Source organism: Lutra lutra, chromosome 15, assembly GCF_902655055.1.
Source record: "Lutra lutra chromosome 15, mLutLut1.2, whole genome shotgun sequence".
In the NCBI taxonomy this organism is placed as follows: domain Eukaryota; kingdom Metazoa; phylum Chordata; class Mammalia; order Carnivora; family Mustelidae; genus Lutra; species Lutra lutra.
In genome coordinates, this window is record NC_062292.1 from 2,261,483 (window position 1) to 2,282,741 (window position 21,259).

Sequence of the window (21,259 nt, forward strand, 5' to 3'; positions counted from 1 at the left end):
CTTTATGAATAATTACATTAATGGTAAATAGACAAAACACTCTAATCAAAAGGGAGAGACTGGCAGAATTTTTTAAAAAAGTATGATCCAACTATATACTTTCTACAATACAAACATTTTAGATTCAAAGGCACAAATAGGGTGAAAGTAAACAGATGGAAAAATACATGATATAAAAAAGATACAACAAATTGAGAAAAACTATTTCTAAGCACATAAAAGAAAAAGGATATAAACGATATAAATTTATATACTAAACTATTTATGTAAAAAGGATATATTTATATAAATATAAATTATGTATAGTCACACACACACACACACACACACACACACACACACACGAATACTTTAGACAGGAATACAGACTTCACAGGGTAGAAATTCCAAAAGTGACATGAGGAAGAAAGCAAATTTCATTAGAAATCAGGCAAATGCAATTTAAAACAAAGAGAACTTGTTCATTACCATAACACAATGTAAAAATATTTTAAGTTTGATTGCTTTCATATTCCACTGGTCTGGGGACAGAGCAGCACAACCATTTTGGAAGGCAGTTTGGCAAAATACCTTAAAACATTATGACCTGTATTTCTGTATGACCTCTGTTTCTGTGTACACACCTTAAAGAACCCCTTGCTTGTGATGAAACCAGGGAGGAAGACAAACCATAAGAGACTCTTACTCTCAGGAAACAAACAGGAGTGCTGCAGGGGATGGGGGTGGGAAAATGGGGTAACTGGGTGATAGACATTGGGGAGGGTATGTGTTGTAATGAGCACTGGGTATTGTATAAGACTAATGAATCACAGACTTGTATCTCTGAAACAAGTAATATATTACATGTTAATTAATTGAAAAAAATAAACTCAATAAATTAAATAGGCTATGGGATTCATGGAATTGACTCGGAAGAAAAAATAAACACAAATCCTGTGGTTCAAATTACATAAAAACAAACAAAAAAACCTACTTTCTTATTCTTTTAGCCCCAGCTTCTGTTCAGTTTAAATGCAATAGGATTCTGGTCCCTGCTGCAGGAACGCAAGTGTCACTAAGTATCCTGGATCCATGCTTTATTTTTCTTAAAAGATTTTATTTATTTATTTGAATGAGAGAAAGAGAGAGATATCACAAGTAGGCAGAGAGGCAGACAGAGGGAGGCAGGCTCTCCGCTGAGCAGAGAGCCCCATGTGGGGCTCGCTCCCTGGCCCCGGAGATCACGACCTGAGTTGAAGGCAGAGGCTTAACCCACCGAGCCACCCAGGCACCCCTGGATCCATGCTTTAAGTAGATGGCTTTATGTCTGAAAGAAGGAGGAGGAGGAGAAGAAGGAGAAGGATGATGAGAAGAAGGAGGAGGAGGAGGAAGTGGAGGAGGAGGAGGAGGAGAAGAAGGAGAGAGAAGAAGGAGAAGAAGGAGGAGGAGAAAGAGAAGCAGGACAAGGAGAAGATGAGGAAGAAAAGATGTACAAAGATGTTCACTGAAGCAATGTTTCCACAGAAAAATTTGGAAACAATATAATGACCAATCAATATGGCTAAATGGCTAAATGGGATGGCTAAAGCTTATATAAGCTTCATAAAAAGCAGTAATAAAAGATAGTTTAAAAACTAATTAGATTACGGGGCACCTGGGTGGCTCAGTCGGTTAAGGGTCTGCTTCTGGCTCAAGTCATGATCCTAGAGTCCTGGGATTGAGCCCCACGTCAGGGTCCCTGCTCAGTGGGGAGCTTGCTTCTCCCTCTCATCTCTGCTTGTGCTCTCTCTTGCTAGTTCTCTCTCTCAAATAAATAAATAAATAAAATCTTTAAAAAAATTATATTATATATATCCATTTGCATGTAATCTCAAAACATTACTATAAGAGAAAAAATTAACAAAAAGTAGTATATTATTAAATTTTTACAAAATAATACTATATAAAAAATTCATATATATGTGTATATATATGTGTGTGTGTGTGTGTGTATATATATATATATATATATATATATATATATATATAAAGGCATATATGAAAAAGATCTAGAAGAATGAACGGACTCCAAACTCAGATTATATAGTAACGGTCAACAGGGGTTCGTGTGTAATATTCTAATTCTTTTTAAAAAATATATGAGTTGGAACCAGATGGACATCACAGATATATTCAGAACATCCCATCCCAAATCAATAGAATACACATTCTTCTCTAGTGCACATGGAACATTCTCCAGAAGATATCACATCCTGGGTCACAAATCAGGTCTCAACCAGTACCAAAAGACTGGGATCATTCCCTGAATATTTGCAGACCACAATGCTCTGAAGCTAGAAATCAGTCACAAGAGGAAAGTTGGAAAGAACCCAAATTCATGGAGGCTAAAGAGCATCCTACTAAAGAATGAATGCGTCAACCAGGAAATTAAAGAAGAACTGAAAAAAAATTCATGGAAACTGGGGCGCCTGGGTGGCTCAGTGGGTTAAGCCGCTGCCTTCGGCTCAGGTCATGATCTCAGGGTCCTGGGATCAAGCCCCGCATCGGGCTCTCTGCTCAGCAGGGAGCCTGCTTCCTCCTCTCTCTCTGCCTGCCTCTCTGCTTGCTTGTGATCTCTCTCTGTCAAATAAATAAATAAAATCTTAAAAAAAAAAAAATTCATGGAAACAAATTACAATGAAAACACAACTGTTCAAAATCTGTGGGACACAGCAAAGGCAGTCCTGAGAGGAAAACATCTAGCGATACAAGCCTTTCTCAAGAAACAAGAAAGGGGGCGCCTGGGTGGCTCAGTGGGTTAAGCCGCTGCCTTCGGCTCAGGTCATGATCTCAGGGTCCTGGGATCGAGCCCCGCATCGGGCTCTCTGCTCAGCAGGGAGCCTGCTTCCTCCTCTCTCTCTGCCTGCCTCTCTGCTTGCTTGTGATCTCTCTCTGTCAAATAAATAAATAAAATCTTTAAAAAAAAAAATTCATGGAAACAAATTACAATGAAAACACAACTGTTCAAAATCTGTGGGACACAGCAAAGGCAGTCCTGAGAGGAAAACATCTAGCGATACAAGCCTTTCTCAAGAAACAAGAAAGGGGGCGCCTGGGTGGCTCAGTGGGTTAAGCCGCTGCCTTCGGCTCAGGTCATGATCTCAGGGTCCTGGGATCGAGCCCCGCATCGGGCTCTCTGCTCAGCAGGAAGCCTGCTTCCTCCTCTCTCTCTGCCTGCCTCTCTGCCTGCTTATGATCTCTGTCTGTCAAATAAATAAATAAATAAAATCTTTAAAAAAAAAAAAAAAAAGAAACAAGAAAGGTCTCAAGTACACAACCTAACCCTACACCTAAAGGAGCTGGACAAAGAACAGCAAAGAAAGCCTAAACCCAGCAGGAGAAGAGAAATAATAAAGATCAGAGCAGAAATCAATGAAATGGAAACCAAAAGAACAGTAGAACAAATCAACGAAACTAGGAGCTGGTTCTTTGAAAGAATTAATAAGATTGATAAACCCCTGGCCAGACTTATCAAAAAGAAAATAGAAAGGACCCAAATAAATAAAATCATGAATGATAGAGGAGAGATCACAACCAACACCAAAGAAATACAAACAATTATAAGGACATATTATGAGCAACTCTACGCCAGCAAATTTGACAATCTGGAAGAAATGGATGCATTCCTAGAGACTTATAAACTACCAAAACTGAACCAGGAAGAAATAGAAAACCTGTACAGACCCATAACCAGTAAGGACATTGAAGCAGCCATCAAAAATCTCCCAACAGGGCACCTGGGTGGCTCAGTTGGTTAAGCAACTGCCTTCGGCTCAGGTCATGATCCTGGAATCTCAGGATCGAGTCCCGCATCGGGTTCCCAGCTCCATGGGGAGCCAGCTTCTCCCTCTAACCTTCTCAGCTCTCATGCTCTCTCTCACTCTCTTTCTCTCTCAAATAAATAAATGCAATCTTTAAAAAAAAAAAAATCTCCCAACAAACAAGAGCCCAGGGCCAGACAGCTTCCCAGGGGAATTCTACCCAAGCATTTAAAGAAGAATTAATTCCTATTCTCCTGAAACTGTTCCAAAAAAATAGAAATGGAAGGAAAACTTCCAAACTCATTTTATGAGGCCAGCATTACATTGGTCCCCAAACCAGACAAAGATACCATCAAAAAAGAGAATTACAGGGACGCCTGGGTGGCTCAGTTGGTTAAGCAGCTGCCTTCGGCTCAGGTCATGATCCCAGCGTCCTGGGATCAAGTCCCCACATCAGGCTCCTTGCTCGTCAGGGACCCTGCTTCTCCCTCTGCCTCTGCCTGCCATTCTGTCTGCCTGTGCTCGCCCTCTCTCCCTCTCTCTCTCTGACAAATAAATAAATAAAAATCTTTAAAAAAAAAAAAGAGAATTACAGACCAATATCCTCGATGAACACAAATGTGAAAATTCACACTGAAATACTAGCCAATAGGATCCAACAGTACATTAAAAGGAATATTTACCACAACCAAGTGGGATTTATTTCAGGGCTGCAAGGTTGGTTCAACATCTGAAAATCAATCAATGTGATACAACACATTAAATAAAAGAAAGAACAAGAGCCATATGATACTCTCAATAGATGCTGAAAAAGCATTTGACAAAGTACAGTATCCTTTCTTGATCAAAACTCTTCAAAGTGTAGGGACAGAGGGTACATACCTCAATATCCTCAAAGCCATCTATGAAAAAACCCACAGTGAATATCATTCTCAATGGAGAAAAACTGAGAGCTCTTCCGCTAAGGTCAGGAACACAGCAGGGATGTCCACTATCACCACTGCTATTCAACTTAGTACTAGAAGTCCTAGCCTCAGCAATCAGACAACAAAAAGAAATGGAAGGCATCCAAATTGGTAAAAAAGTCAAACTATCACTTTTTGCAGATGATATGATACTTTATGTGGAAAACCCAAAAGACTCCACTCCAAATCTGCTAGAACTTGTACAGGAATTCAGTAAAGTGTCAGGATATAAAATCAATGCACAGCAATCAGCTGCATTTCTTTCTTTCTTTTTTTTTTTAAGATTTTATTTATTTATTTGAAAGACAGAGATCACAAGTAGACAGAGAGGCAGGCAGAGAGAGAGAGGGAAGCAGGCTCCCTGCTGAGCAGAGAGCCCGATGCGGGACTCGACCCCAGGACGCTGAGATCATGACCCGAGCTGAAGGCAGCGGCTTAACCCACTGAGCCACCCAGGCGCCCCCAGCTGTATTTCTATACACCAACAGCAAGACTGAAGAAAGAGGAAGTAAGGAGTCAATCTCATTTACAATTGTACCCAAAACCATAAGATACCTAGGAAAAAACCGAACCAAACAGGCAAAGAATCTGCACTCAGAAAACTATAAAGTACTCATGAAAGAAACTGAGGAAGACACAAAGAAATGGAAAAATGTTCCATGCTCATGGATTGGAAGAACAAATACTGTGGAAATGTCTATGCTACCTAAAGCAATCTACACGTTTAATGCAATCCCTATGAAAATACCATCAATTTTTTTCAACGAAATGGAACAAATAATCCTAAAGTTTATATGGAACCAAAAAAGACCTCAAATAGCCAGAGGAATGTTGAAAAAGAAAGCCAAAGTTGGTGGCATCACAATTCCAGATAATTCAAGCTCTATTACAAAGCTGTCATGATCAAGACAGTATGGTACTGGCACAAAAACAGACACATAGATCAATGGAAAAGAAGAGAGCCCAGAAATGGACCCTCAACTCTATGGTCAACTCATCTTTGACAAAGCAGGAAAAAATGTCCAATGGAAAAAAGACAGTCTCTTCAACAAATGGTGTTGGGAAAATTGGAGAGCCACATGCAAAAAAAATGAAACTGGACCATTTCCTTACAACACACACAAAAATAGACTCCAAATGGATGAAGGACCTCAATGTGAGAAAGGAATCTATGAAAATCTGTGAAGAGAACACAGGCAGCAACCTCTTCCACCTCAGCCACACACAACTTCTTCCTAGAAACATTGCCAAAGGCAAGGGAAGCAAGGGCAAAAATGAAATATTGGGACTTCATCAAGATCAAAAGCTTTTGCACAGCAAAGGAAACAGTCAACAAAACCAAAAGACAAGTGACAGAATGGGAGAAATATTCACAAATGACATATCAGATAAGGGGCTAGTAGCCAAAATCTATAAAGAACTTATCAAACTCAACACCCAAAGAACAAAGAATCCAATCAAGAAATGGGCAGAGGACATGAAATGACATTTCTGCAAGGAAGACATCCAGATGGCCAACAGACACATGAAAAAGTGCTCCACATCACTCAGCATCAGGGAAATACAAATCAAAACCACAATGAGATACCACCTCACACCAGTCAGAATGGCTAAAATTAACAAGTCAGGAAATGACAGATGCTGGCAAAGATGCGGAGAAAGGGGAACCTTCCTACACTGTCAGTGGGAATGCAAACTGGTACAGTCACTCTGGAAAACAGCAGGCAGGTTTCTGAAAAAGTTTAAAACAGAGCTACCCTATGACTCAGCAATCACACTACTGGGTATTTACCCTGAAGATACAAATTTTAGTGGTCCGAAGGGGCACATGTACCTGAATATTTAGAGCAGCAATGTCCACAACAGCCAAACTATGGAAAGAACCTAGATGCCCATCAACAGATGAATGGATAAAGAAGATGTGGTATATATACAATGGAATACTATGCAGCCTCCAAAAGAAATGAAATCTTGCCATTTGCAAGGACGTGGATAGAACTAGCGGGTATTATGCTGAGCAAAATAAGTCAATCAGAGAAAGAGAATTATCATTTGATCTCCCTGATATGAGGAATTTGAGAGGCAAAGTGGGGGGTTTGGGGGGTAGGGAAAGAAAAAATGAAACAAGATGGGATCAGGAGGGAGACAAACCATAAGAGACTCTTAATCTCACAAAACAAACTGAAGGTTGGTGGGGGGCGGGGGGCATGGAAAGGGTTGTTGGGTGATGGACATTGGTGAGGGTAAGTGCTACAGTGAGTGCTGTGAAGTGTGTAAACCTGGCAATTCACAGACCTGTACCCCTGGGGCTAATAATACATTAAATATTTAAAAAAATTAAAATAAAAAAATATGAGTTGTACTAAGGAGGGTACTTATAGCACGAAGAACTGGGTGTTACATGTAAACAATGAATCTTGGATCAGTGCATCAAAAACTAATGACGTACTGAATGGTGATTAACATAACATAATTATATATATAATATATATATAATATATATGAGTTGCATAATTTTAAAAATACTTAAAATGTACAGATTTCCTGCTTGGCATATTGGTAACAATCTAGGACTTCCTGGACAGTTCTTTGTATACTTTCTCCAAGCTATAAAGTACAGGTGTGTATTGTACGGCCTCCATAAGAGAAGCATGAAAATAGACAGAAAGGTTTTCTCTGTCATGTGTTGGAAAATCAGAGAATTATGACATCTTCCAGATTTTATTTTTGGCAGCAGTATAGTCAGAAAACCATGTATTTAAAGTAGTTCAATAATGATATTACTGAGAAAAAATATTTTAAGAGCACCATATCTCCTTTTTCTTTATTGCCTAGCACATCTAATGAAAGGAGAGCACCAAATACAATCTAAATAAATTTATAAAGATTAATATATATTTTTGCTGTGCTACAGAAAGAAAACTAATTTTGGAACTCTAACCAATTTAATAAAAGCATATACATATGTGTGTAAATGTCAAAAGTTTGATATTGTATCCTAACCAAAAGGATAAAAGTCTTCCAGAGCACAAGAATGAGAAGATACAGTATCATTAATACTTTATTTTTGTTGTTTAAATTAAATGATTTCTGAATTCTTCAAAGAATATTTAAATGTTATGCTCTTAAGTAAAAAATGTTTCATAAATGGTCTGGGAAACAAATGCATTCCTAACTTTGGTATAATTATAGCTTTCTCCTCTACTATGATAGACTTAAAAACCATATTATACAATTTTTCTATTTTTAGTATTTATAGATGTAAATCACCATTCAGTAGTAGTTCTTCCAAGTTATCAGGATTTCGAGCAAGCTGCAGGATCAAAGCAGAACCCCGAACTTTGTCAGGAATATCTTCATACAATAACTCAATGTATTCATCCATGTCATTAATGTTAGCAACTTCATCAATCTGAAAGAAAGGAAGAGGAATTACTCCAAAAGAACAATACTTAACAAAGCCACTGTTAAAAGAATCATACTTTGTGTTCAATATATTGCTCTTTTAGTAACAGATAAGTTTTCAAAGGACTCATAGTAGTCATCCTCTTGTAGAGGGGAAAATTAGACCTTTGGGCGCTAGGACTCCAATACAAAAGTAGTTATAAACCACATGAAAATGGGAAGTATATAAACTCTAAAACTGGCCTATTAATATAAAGTATCTCAAATTTAATGCAAAATAATTTATATCTACTTCAATAGGTTAAATAATATTTCAAAACTTACCAAAATAAGTTATGTCTAAAAAACATAACACTACTTTTGCCTGTATGAAATACTAAATATCTACATCTTCCAGGTACTTCTAAGTTGAGTAATTTTTAAAATTTCCATACCTATTTACTGTTACTTTATGAATCATTGATAGGAAAAGGCAACAACCTTACAATCAATCAGTTTCTAGCAGTTCAGAATATAGTCTTACCTCCATTCCTTCAAAAGGTGGTGGATCTTTAGGCTTGCTTGATTTTTCCTTTTTTTCTGTAAAAAGATTTTGTTTTTAATGAGAAGAACTGAGTTTTAGAGTTTCTGGGTAATTTTTATTTTCAGCAGCTGAGTTTAATTATGGATGAGCTGGGGATCTTAAAATTGAATAGTTTATGGAATTTTTTTCCAAGAGATAAAAAAATAAAAAATGTTCATCTATAATCCAGCTATTCTAATGAGGATATGAAGGATATAAATGAATAAAATCTATAAATGATCCCAAAGTCATAACTTCATTTCCTTCCACATTAACTTTTTGGGTATGTAAATAGCCAGACTTGCCAACAGCAAGCAAAATAATCCCTTCCTAATTCACATTTAAGGTGGGAGGGGGAAAATCAATAAGGCAAAGGTACATTAATGGGTTGACTAATATAAAAACTGAAATTAAAAAAATCACTTAGAATAATGAACCACATAAATAAGTATTACTGTTTTGTTTCAATCACTTTTAGTGTGCAAGGTTTTTGGCTCTGAAATAGTGAATACCACATAAAAAAAAAGTTAAAAAAAATGGAATCTTTTTAAAAAATAAGTGTGTATTTAACATAGTAACAGTATTTCATATATGTCTTCAAACATTAATATCTATATAAACAGATTCATTTGGATGGATTCATCCATGTATATTGACATAAAAATTTCCTCATATTCCTTTAATTTGGGGGGAAGAAGATGAGAAGATTAATTTACCTTGAAACTCGGTTAAAGGGTTTTATTAGTGAAGTTATTTTAATATAAATGCATTCAGGATTATATTAATTAGGCATTATGAAAGATCTATTTTAACTATACTGTACAACTCAAAATAAGTACACATACATCTTACTAGAGCACAGTATTTCCTTTGCTCACTTTGAACTTATTTAACTTATTGAAGTTATCTCCCTCATTTAAAAAGATCTTAACCAGAATATTCTATAATAAAACATTAAATAAAAATTTTTCTTGGGTTTCACTTACTTGTAGTGCATAACAAATAGCATGGAGGACAAGGGGAGATGGAGAGGAGAAGGGAGTTGAGGGAAATTGGAAGGGGAGGTGAACCATGAGAGACTATGGACTCTGAAAAACAATCTGAGGGTTTTGAAGGGGCGGGGGGTGGGAGGTTGGGGGAACCAGGTGGTGGGTATTAGAGAGGGCACGGACTGCATGGAGCACTGGGTGTGGTGCAAAAACAATGAATACTGTTACGCTGAAAAGAAATAAAAAATTAAAAAAAATTCTTCTTGATAGTATTTTCCTTATGGCACTTATTATGAATAATTAACAATTATACATTGAATGCCAGTGATGTAGTTGGATGCAATCAAGTTCCAACTGCTTATTTTTGCTTTTAAATAAATTTATAATCACTTAACTCATTTGAAAATATATACTGATCACAGATATTATATTCATGGTTAACTAATAAAAGTATATATTAGACACAGGACATTTTATTTGCTGTGGACAGAGAGAAAAGATTGAATAATTTGAAAAATGTCCAAATTTTCTCTTACTTTTTTCTACTTAGTATAATCTTTAGCATTTACAAATTATTTCAAAGACAATATTTTAGAACTCACAATGGTGAAAGAAATACATGTAAACTTTAATCAGTACTATGAAGCAGAATATGCATTCAATAATCTTAAATGGCTCTCCACTGAAATGTCTGTATTTTTATTTTATTTCATTTTTGCTTTACATTATTTGTCTTCTAAAAATGATCAATTGCTTAGATTTAATATTTTAATGGTTTCTTTATGAGGACACTAAAGATAGGAGAATGTCAACAAGGAAGACATTAAGAATGAAAAAGCAGTATTTTCCTAAGAGAGAGTCATAAAACTTGTGTCTTTAGGATAGTCTAAAATATATAACACATATTTTAACATTTCAATACCTGAGTAACCCATTCAAATTATAAATTGTGAAGAAGAAATTTAGAAAATATAAATCTAGTTGGAATAAATAGGTTTTTCTGCCCCCAATTCTCTCCTTTTATTATTCTAGAATCAGTATTACAGACCTTTGCTTTCCATTCCCTATTTCAGCACATGCGTACATATACCTAAACATGCACACGTAGCGCAGTGTGAAACAGAAACATCATTTTGTGTGGAAGCGTCCCGCATAGAGGCTCGTGTGCAGGAAACTAAGAAGTTTATTCTTTCATTCACTTACTTATTTATGGCACTGGCAAAACAAAATAAAGCAATAACAAAAAAAATACACCTATCATTCAAAAATCAAAAGCCCAAACTATAGTCAAACAACTCTGGTTATGCATTAAAAAGTGAGGAATTCTATGTACCTTTTCCTGACAACGAGTCACGGCGATTCTGTAGATAATACAACAGCTGCTCCACCTCATTTAACTTCGAGGGATGAATAAGTTTACATTCTTCAACCACCTTCCGTGCCAGGGAAGTTATATCTGTGTTGGCATTGAGGCTCTTAAGACGGATACTGTAAGCATAGCAGAATTTTCCAACTCAGGTAATATCATAGGAAGTGGTAACTTACAAACTACTTCTTTTAAATAGTTTACAAAGCAGTTAAATGTATTTGACACAGACTCTTTCAGTAAAATATAATAAAGTATTAGATATAATTAGGCTTAGAAAAAATGCAAAGAAATTATTTCTTTGAAAAGGACAAATGAGATAACAAAAGAATATTAACATCTCTATCTGATTGTTCTAGGCAGGAGAACATATTCAGGGATCTTGTTTCAAAACAGTCTTTCTGGCAATATATATAAAGTCTTTAGTCATTACTGGATGTGAGAATCCATACTGCCAAAAATGAGTAACTTTCTTGACTACACTCACAACCATTTTTTTTTAAGATTTTGTTTATTTATTTGACAGAGATCACAAGTAGGCAGAGAGGCAGGCAGAGAGAGAGAGGAGGAAGCAGGTTCCCGGCTGAGCAGAGAGCCCGATGTGGGGCTCGATCCCAGGACCATGGGACCATGACCGGAGCCGAAGGCAGAGGCTTTAACCCAGTGAGCTGCCCAGGCGCCCCCATTTCTTTTTTAAGGAGTGCAACACACAGTATAAGTATATTCAGATTCAGTTGTTCAGGTGGAACAATTGCCAATGTACACAGATTCGTGGAACCAGGGAGAGCCCTGAAGACATAAAATTAGGTTCAGGGTGAAACTCAACTGGTGGCAAAAGACTCTGAAGACTCTTACAAGCAGATGCACCCATGCAAGGCTTATATTAAAAAAGAGAAACATAAGAAAGTAGCCACTGTGTATTTCTTTTTGGTGAAGATGGCCAATTTTTGAAGAGCCGTCACGTTATGAGATTAGAGGCAGGAGGACAGAGATCTCCAAAGAAGCGTCTCACACTCAGCATCTGTGAAGTCATTATCTGGAGGGATGGAGGGATGGTCTCCTGAAGTAAGTGCGGCGTCATAGTTTACACATTATTCCCAGCTAAGCAGTCACCCCCAAATCTGGTCTCCAAGGACTCTACAAGTCACCTAATAAAGGTGCCTTTAATAAATTCCACAAGACTTTAATAAGTTTCCTTTAATGCATACATTTGATAGAGTGGCTTCTAAAGTTTGCAATGACCTAGAAATAATGGGTCCATTTACGTTCTCTTTAATCTATTTACATTTCCATCTTTTAAGTCTTATATACTATTTTATTTTTGTATCATTTTAGCCCCACATTAAGAAGGCACTACATAGTGCCTTTGCTAAAACTGGTGAACCCATACTGATACATTATCACTAACTGAAGTTCACAGTTACATTAGGGTTCACTCTTTGTGCTGGTTAGTTCTCTGAGCTTTGACAAATGCTTAATGCCATGTATCCACCTTTACAGTATCATACAAAATAGTTTTACTGTCCTAAAAATGCCCTGTGCTTCACCTATTCTCCTCTCCCCCATCCCTTAGACTCCTGACACGCTCTAATCTTTCTACTTTAGTTTTACCTTTTCTAGAATGTCACATAGTTGGAATCTCATAGTATGTGATTTTTCTAGTCTGGCTTCTTTTACTTATATGCATTAATACAGTAAGGTACCTCAAATGTGTTTCCATAGCTTGACAGCGGATTTCTTTTTAGTGCTGAATCATACTTGGTCATATGAATGCACCATAATTTGTTTACTCACTGGCCTGTTGAAGGATATCTGGGGTGCTTCCAATTTTTGACAATTTTAAGTTTTCTATAAACATTCATGTACCAGTTTTTGTGTGGACACTGTTTTCAACTCATTTGAGTTCATATCTAGGAATACAACTGCTAGATTATATGTTAAGCCTATGTCTAGCTTTGTAAGAAATTGCCAAACTCTCATCCAAAGTGGCAGTACCATTTTATATTCCCACTAGCAATGAATGAGTTCCTATTGCTCTATATCCTTGCCAGCATTTTGGTAGATTTTACCTATTCTTTTTTTTTTTTTTAAGATTTTATTTATTTATTTGACAGAGAGATCACAAGTAGGCAGAGAGGCAGGCAGAGAGAGGCGAGGAAGCATGCTCCCTGCTGAGCAGAGAGCCCAATGCAGGAATTGATCCCAGGACTCTGAGATCATGACCTGAGCAGAAGGCAGAGGATTAACCCACTGAGCCACCCAGGTGCCCAGGATTTTACCTATTCTAATAGGTGTGTAGTGGTCTTGTGATTTAATAAAGTAGATTTTTCTATCCTTTTAAGATCTACTTTCTATCAACAAATATAGTAACAATCTGATTCATCTTCTTTCCAACCAAGGTAACAAATTTTCTTCTTTCAGTATATAGGTCTTTCTCCTAAATCCTTCCCTTCTTATAAAAGACAAAGAAGAGGATGCCTGAGTGGCTTAATCATTTAAGTGTCTGCCCTCAGCTCAGGTCATGATCTGGGTGTCCTGGGATTGAGTCCCGAATCAGGCTCCCTGCTCAGCAGAGAGTCTGCTTCTCACTCTCCCACTGTGTTTTCTCTTCCTCTCTCACTCTCTTTCAAATAAATAAATAAAATCTTAAAAACAGGGGCGCCTGGGTGGCTCAGTGGGTTAAGCCGCTGCCTTCGGCTCAGGTCATGATCCCAGGTCCTGGGTTCGAGCCCCACATCGGGCTTTCTGCTCAGCAGGGAGCCTGCTTCCTCCTCTCTCTCTGCCTGCCTCTCTGCTTACTTGTGATTTCTCTCTGTCAAATAAATAAATAAAATCTTTAAAAAAAAAAAAAAAAAAAAAGACTTGGCACCTGGGTGGCTCAGTGGCTTAAGGCCTCTGCCTTCGGCTCGGGTCATGATCCCAGGCACCTGGGATCGAGCCCCGAATTGGGCTCTCTGCTCAGTGGGGAGCCTGCTTCCTCCTCCTCTCTCTCTCTGCCTACTTGTGATCTCTGTCTTCAAATAAATAAATAAAATCTTAAAAAAAAAAAAAAGACAATGAAGAAACAGATAGGGCTAGAACTTTTAGAAAATGTCAGCCCTATGCTTACTGATTATACCCACAGTAAAAAATCAGAACCTTCATTAAGCAGTCCATACATACGAAGAACACCAAAAAGTCACAAGAAAAATACCCTTATTATTTTGGACCATAATCATCAGTATCTCATTAAGAAATCTTCAGAAAACTGGGACTCTGTTGAAGATGGGCTTAAATATTCCTAATAAGGGAAAATGAAATATAGTACAAGTGTTCTAGACTTGGCCATAGCACTCACTACCCCAACTTAATGACACTTTCACTTCATATCTATCTCAGCTTATAAGAGTGTCCTTTCCAAAACCCTCATCCTCAGCTGCTGGCAATATTAAAACCTCCAGAACTATCAACAAGCCACATTCTCCTTTTGGTCCTACGATGATTCCTCTCCAAACCTTGTACAGCCACAGTTGAGTATCACAAGGTTGAATTACTCAAGTTTTTCCCTTACTGAAGTTTAAATCCACTTATTCTAGCCACAGTTGGTAGTAACTCTTTCCAAGTGGTTGGCCCTCAGATGAATATATCCTTTGTCTAAAAAGCCCATGGATTTCCACACAATAACATTCTTATTTAATTCTAGCTGAATGAGACTACTGACTGCATTCTTAAGAACTAAAAATGAAATCTCTCACCTGAAATGTGGATATCTGAGGTTCTAAAGGCAAAGACTCTGATCGGCTAGCCTTTTTTTGGAAATCAAATTAGTAAGATCTCAAGAGATTTTCACATGTTCTCAGAATGTACAAAACTTGGGCAGGATTCACAAACACATTAACGGAAGCGAGGAAGTCTAAGAGGACACAGTGTAAGCATGTGTGTATGTGCATAAGTGTATTTTTCTTCAATTTAGTGAATTATCCAAGGGCTCAGTTATTTTGATGAAGTATCTGTGTAATTTAGTCTCCTAATACACAAAAGAGAAGTCAGATTAGGGATCTTACTAAGATATCAGGCAGCTTCCCTTTTCAGGCTGCTATACACCACAGTGTCTCCACGGCAGCACTATTGAAATCTGGAGCCAAATCACTGTTTGTAGCTATCTTGTGCACTGCAGGATGTTTAGCAGCACCCTGGCCTCTATCCCCTAGATTGGCAATAGGATCCCTCCAGTTACAACAACTAAAAATGTCTCCAGGCATTACCAAATGTTCTCTGGGGGAAAAAAATCACAACCAGTTGAGAACCACTCTTATATACTTAAAGTGCTTTTCAGTATGCTACACCACCTGGACACAAACTAACACTTTTTTTAACCAGTTAAAATTCTTCTTACTTGGTTCCCAATCAAAAAAATTTTTTTTTTTTTAATGGAGGGAGAAAAGAAGGTTAGGAGAGAATACTAGGGGATCTTATACCTTCTCTACTTCCACAACACTATAAAAGGAGGGCAAGACAATTAGCAGCACAACTACAGGCTAATGAGAAAGGCCATTTCCCAAGGGGCTCCTGAAAGTATTACAAAAGTGTGAAGGAAAGTAGGATGTCAGGAGATGTAAGCTCAATTCAGTGAGTCAGGAAATGCTCATTTTATTAATAACATCTTTTACAGGGCTAGACTTTTAAGGGGTGAATTCAAAGTACATGCCCCATGTGGGAATTCTGGAACTCATACTATTTTCTACAATTCCAAGGAAAAAAGAATACAGACAGGATCCTCTAAAATAGAAATTTCCTAAATTAAGCTAAAAGTCCCACATAAACATATCTTTTATTACCGATTTCACAAGTTGTAGAGGTGTTTTTTTTTTAAGATTTTATTTATTTATTTGACAGAGAGAGAGATCACAAGTAGGCAGAGAGTGAGGTGGAGGGGGGAGGAAGCAGGCTCCCCACTGAGCAGAGAGCCTGCTGCAGGGTTCAATGCAGGGCTCGATCCCAGGACCCTGAAATCATGACCTGAGCCGAAGGCAGGGGCTTAACCCACTGAGCCACCCAGGCGCCCCGCAAGTTGTAGTAGTTTATATTCTGTTATAGGATTTTTCTAAACGGGATAAATTAGAAATGATACTTCTCAGCAAGTTCCCATTATGCTTATGTAAACCTGATCTTCTCTGGAATAAATATACTCTGTATTTATAGTGTAATATAGTCTCTGCTTCACTAAGATGAAGCATATTTAGAAGAATGTCATAACCATCTGTCATCTATGCAGGTATAAGGTTCACTACTTTCAAAACATACACAAATGAGGAAAACTTACATCTTTTGGCATTCCTTTCGTTCTCCCAACATGGGATCACCCATTTCTCCAAGAATGGTAGCTTCCACTTCATACTGAACAATGAGTGCTTTTTCTGATGGATGTACATCAATATTTCCTCCTTTAACTTTCCTATAATATAAAATAAAAATAGACACAGATTAAAAACTCATAAAAGTTCATGGTTTTTATCTGGTTCTAGTTCCAAAAGCATGTGGGTTAAACTAACATATGCATTTAAATTAGATTTTCTCTTGACTTGGACCAAGACATAGTCTTTTTCTTCAACTCTGTAAACTCTGTACTATACTTATAACTCTTGATTTTGCAGAAAGTACCTTAATAAACAACTATACCTGGGAAAAAATACATTTACACAAAGAATCATGCATAAAAGTCAATAAAATATACAAGATGTTTTAGAATAACCTCAAAGATCAGCAATTCAAAAACAAAGATAGATGCCCCCAATTTATTTTATTTCATATTTTATTATATTTTATGATATATGTATGTATGTATGTATATGTGTATTTTTTTTTAAGTAAGGCTCCATGCTGGGCATGGAGCCCAATACAGGGCTTGAACTCAATGACACTGAGATGGAGACCTGAGCCAAGATCAAGATTTAGAGGCTTAACCTACTGAGTCACCCAGGCATCCCCCAAAATTTATATTAAAAAGAAATCAATCTGCCTAACAATTAGCCTGTTAACTGTATCACAGAATGATAGAAAGAAATTATTTAAACTACAATATTTATCATGTACCATCTTACATAACTGTGTAAATTGTGGCATTAGTACACAGTCATTCTTCAAATCACATTCAAGTAACAAAAAAAATTTTTGCACCCAAAACTATAAGATACCTAGGAATAAACCTAACCAAAGAGACTAAGAATCTATACTCAGAAAACTATAAAGTACTCATGAAAGAAATTGAGGAAGACACAAAGAAATGGAAAAATGTTCCATGCTCCTGGATTGGAAGAATAAATATTGTGAAAATGTCTATGCTACCTAAAGCAATCTACACATTTAATGCAATTCCTATCAAAGTACCATCCATTTTTTTCAAAGAAATGGAACAAATAATCCTAAAATTTATATGGAACCAGAAAAGACCTCGAATAGCCAAAGGAATATTGAAGAAGAAAGCCAAAGTTGGTGGCATCACAATTCCGGACTTCAAGCTCTATTACAAAGCTGTCATCATCAAGACAGCATGGTACTGACACAAAAACAGACACATAGATCAATGGAACAGAATAGAGAGCCCAGAAATGGACCCTCAACTCTATGGTCAACTCATCTTCGACAAAGCAGGAAAGAATGTCCAATGGAACAAAGACAGCCTCTTCAATAAATGGTGTTGGGAAAATTGGACAGCCACATGCAGAAAAATGAAATTGGATCATTTCCTTACACCACACACGAAAATAGACTCAAAATGGATGAAGGATCTCAATGTGAGAAAGGAATCCATCAAAATCCTCGAGGAGAACACAGGCAGCAACCTCTTCGACGTCAGCCGCAGCAACATCTTCCTAGGAACATCACCAAAGGCAAGGGAAGCAAGGGCAAAAATGAACTTTTGGGATTTTATCAAGATCAAAAGCTTTTGCACAGCAAAGGAAACAGTGAACAAAACCAAAAGACAACTGACAGAATGGGAGAAGATATTTGCAAATGACATATCAGATAAAGGGCTAGTGTCCAAAATCTATAAAGAACTTAGCAAACTCAACACCCAAAGAACAAATAATCCAATCAAGAAATGGGCAGAGGACATGAACAGACATTTCTGCAAAGAAGACATCCAGATGGCCAACAGACACATGAAAAAGTGCTCCATATCACTCGGCATCAGGGAAATACAAATCAAAACCACCATGAGATATCACCTCACACCAGTCAGAATGGCTAAAATTAACAAGTCAGGAAATGACAGATGCTGGCGAGGATGCGGAGAAAGGGGAACCCTCCTACACTGTTGGTGGGAATGCAAGCTGGTGCAACCACTCTGGAAAACAGCATGGAGGTTCCTCAAAATGTTGAAAATAGAACTACCCTATGACCCTGCAATTGCACTGCTGGGTATTTACCCTAAAGATACAAACGTAGTGATCCGAAGGGGCACGTGCACCCGAATGTTTATAGCAGCAATGTCTACAATAGCCAAACTATGGAAAGAACCTAGATGTCCATCTACAGACGAATGGATAAAGAAGATGTGGTATATATACACAATGGAATACTATGCAGCCATCAAAAGAAATGAAATCTTGCCGTTTGCGACGACGTGGATGGAACTAGAGGGTATCATGCTTAGCGAAATAAGTCAATCGGAGAAAGACAACTATCATATGATCTCCCTGATATGAGGGAGAGGAGATGCAACATGGGGGGTTGAGGGGGTAGGAGAAGAGTAAATGAAACAAGATGGGATTGGGAGGGAGACAAACCATAAGTGACTCTTAATCTCACAAAACAAACTGAGGGTTGATGGGGGGAGGGGGTTGGGAGAGGCGGGTGGGGTTATGGATATTGGGGAGGGTATGTGCTATGGTGAGTGCTGTGAGGTGTGTAAACCTGGCGATTTGCAGACCTGTACCCCTGGGGATAAAAATATATGTTTATAAAGCTGTAAAAAAAAAAAAAAGAAAAAGAAAAAAGAAAGGATGAATACCCAAGTTTTGTAGCAGCATGGACGGGACTGGAAGAGATTATGCTGAGTGAAATAAGTCAAGCAGAGAGAGTCAATTATCATATGGTTTCACTTATTTGTGGAGCATAACAAATAGCATGGAGGACAAGGGGAGATGGAGAGGAGAAGGGAGTTGAGGGAAATTGGAAGGGGAGGTGAACCATGAGAGACTATGGACTCTGAAAAACAATCTGAGAATTTTGAAGGGGTGGGGGGTGGGAGGTTGGGGGCACCAGGTGGTGGGTATTGTAGAGGGCACGGATTGCATGGAGCACTGGGTGTGGTGCAAAAATAATGAATACTGTTATGCTGAAAAAATAAAAAATTAATTAAAAAAAATAACAAAAAAATTTATGGATTATGTTTTATAGTTATGTATCTCAAATTATAGTGTCCCTAATAGTTTCCATAGAAAGTTCCTATATACATCATCCTCCCACCTTTCTAAAGTTATATGATGAATGTTTAATTATTGTAAACCAGTGACAAATTAACCACCACTTGTCACCTGGCCACATTAGAAGGTGACAAAATGAGATGTACTCAAAGAGATTAAGTAATAGAAACAAGATAAATTTCTTACTGTGCTCAGTTGGCTAGTGGGCATCTCAGCCTGATGAGAAGGAACATAAATACAACAATGTCTTAAACTGATTCTAATAATCAGAAACTCAAAGCTTTTCTGTCCATTAAAAATAAATGGCTTATTATGCACATTTTCTACATAATTTTTAAAATGATCTTTTCATCAGAATTCTTTATGAAAACAAAAAAGGTAAGAACATGAATTTGTATTGGGACCATGACTACGAGTCCAGCCCAGAGACAGGGCAGGAAATCAAATATAACCCTAGGGTGTACGTGGTCAGAAACTAAACTGATGGTAAGCTGTACGGAGCAAAGCTGGTTAAGGAATGAAAGCAGCTAGAAACCAGGCAGGCCACTAAAAATAATTAGGAAGTAAGATAAACACACATATGAAATAGGATGGTATAGAGTCCAAAAGGTAAAATAAATGGATACAAGTTGAGGGCAGCAATCAATAGCTATAGAAATCACAGGACAAAAGAACTAAGAAGAGCTTAAAAAAACAGAAAGGATGTACTATATATAGCAAGCACTACACAAACTATCTTAATTGTAAAGTAAACTAGTTATTTGCTTCCTGATGAAATGGAGAGCAATCCCACTCATGAATTTCCTATAGAGAACGAGATAACCGCTGTATCCAATTCCGTGAAGAGAACCACAAGGATAAAATGTAAGTGCAGATCCTAAGAGGAGTCTCTGACCACCACTTTCACAGTAGGTCCTCTACACATTCAGAGGTGAGATAAAAGCATAATTGTTGTCTTCTGGTCTGATATCTTGCCTTTCTCGAAGAACTCATACATATCAAAGAATCTCATCACTCCTTTCTAGTTTTTGTTTGATTTTTTGTGCCTATGTGTCTTATAATATAATTTAACATGAAATTGATAGTGATGTTAGATGTTTAAGTATCAAGAGAATGAGCTTCCAAATGCTTTCCCTGGAACCCATGTATTAGATTAAAAAAATTATAACTGATTATTAGAATTATTTTCTATTTGAAGCATCTTATGGCACATATCAAAACTGCTGTCCTTTAAATGTAAATTTTCAACTAATGGAGCCTTGTCAATCAATAACAGCTCTGCTTTATTTTTTTATATGCATAAGGAAACTAGCATAAGGAACCGAAAATATGCTAAATTAATTTAGAAAAATTGTTTTTTTAGGTCAATGTGAAGTCTGTGCTTCACAGAGTGATGTAAAATACACCTTCTATAATTCCATGTAGTAACTATCATCCTGGGGTACAATGTTCTTAATTAAAAATTTCTGAAGTACATCCTGATGTTTCCAGACTTTAGGCAATTGATGATATCATCATGATCCTTAAAAGAGAAAATAAATGCTCACAATGCATTACGCATTCATCAATTTTCTAGAAAAACAAATATTCATTAATCTTTATTGCTATCAAAAGGACTTATTACAAGTTTCCATTCAAGGTGGTAGCATAGGATGATTCTGAGCTCAAAATCCTCCCACAGACACATCAAATCTGTAGCTACATATGAAAAACTTTCCTCTGGGAAAGAAAACCTAAAAATTGGCTGCATGACTCCTACACATTAAGTGAATGAAAAAAAAATCC

The 21,259-nt window shown here is 37.2% G+C and overlaps 1 protein-coding gene across 4 annotated transcripts in view; it reads right to left on the minus strand.

Annotated features, from left to right (window-relative positions):
* Positions 1–21,259, minus strand: part of KIFAP3 (kinesin associated protein 3) — a 191,090-nt gene that overhangs the window by 136,073 nt on the left and 33,758 nt on the right. For all 4 annotated transcript variants that reach the window (XM_047704339.1, XM_047704340.1, XM_047704342.1 and 1 more), the window contains 4 exons: positions 16,369–16,500; positions 11,034–11,188; positions 8,673–8,728; positions 8,015–8,156 (listed from right to left, as the gene is read on the minus strand). In XM_047704339.1, the coding sequence (XP_047560295.1) occupies positions 8,015–8,156; positions 8,673–8,728; positions 11,034–11,188; positions 16,369–16,500 (485 nt within the window). The remainder of the gene's footprint in view (positions 1–8,014; positions 8,157–8,672; positions 8,729–11,033; positions 11,189–16,368; positions 16,501–21,259) is intronic.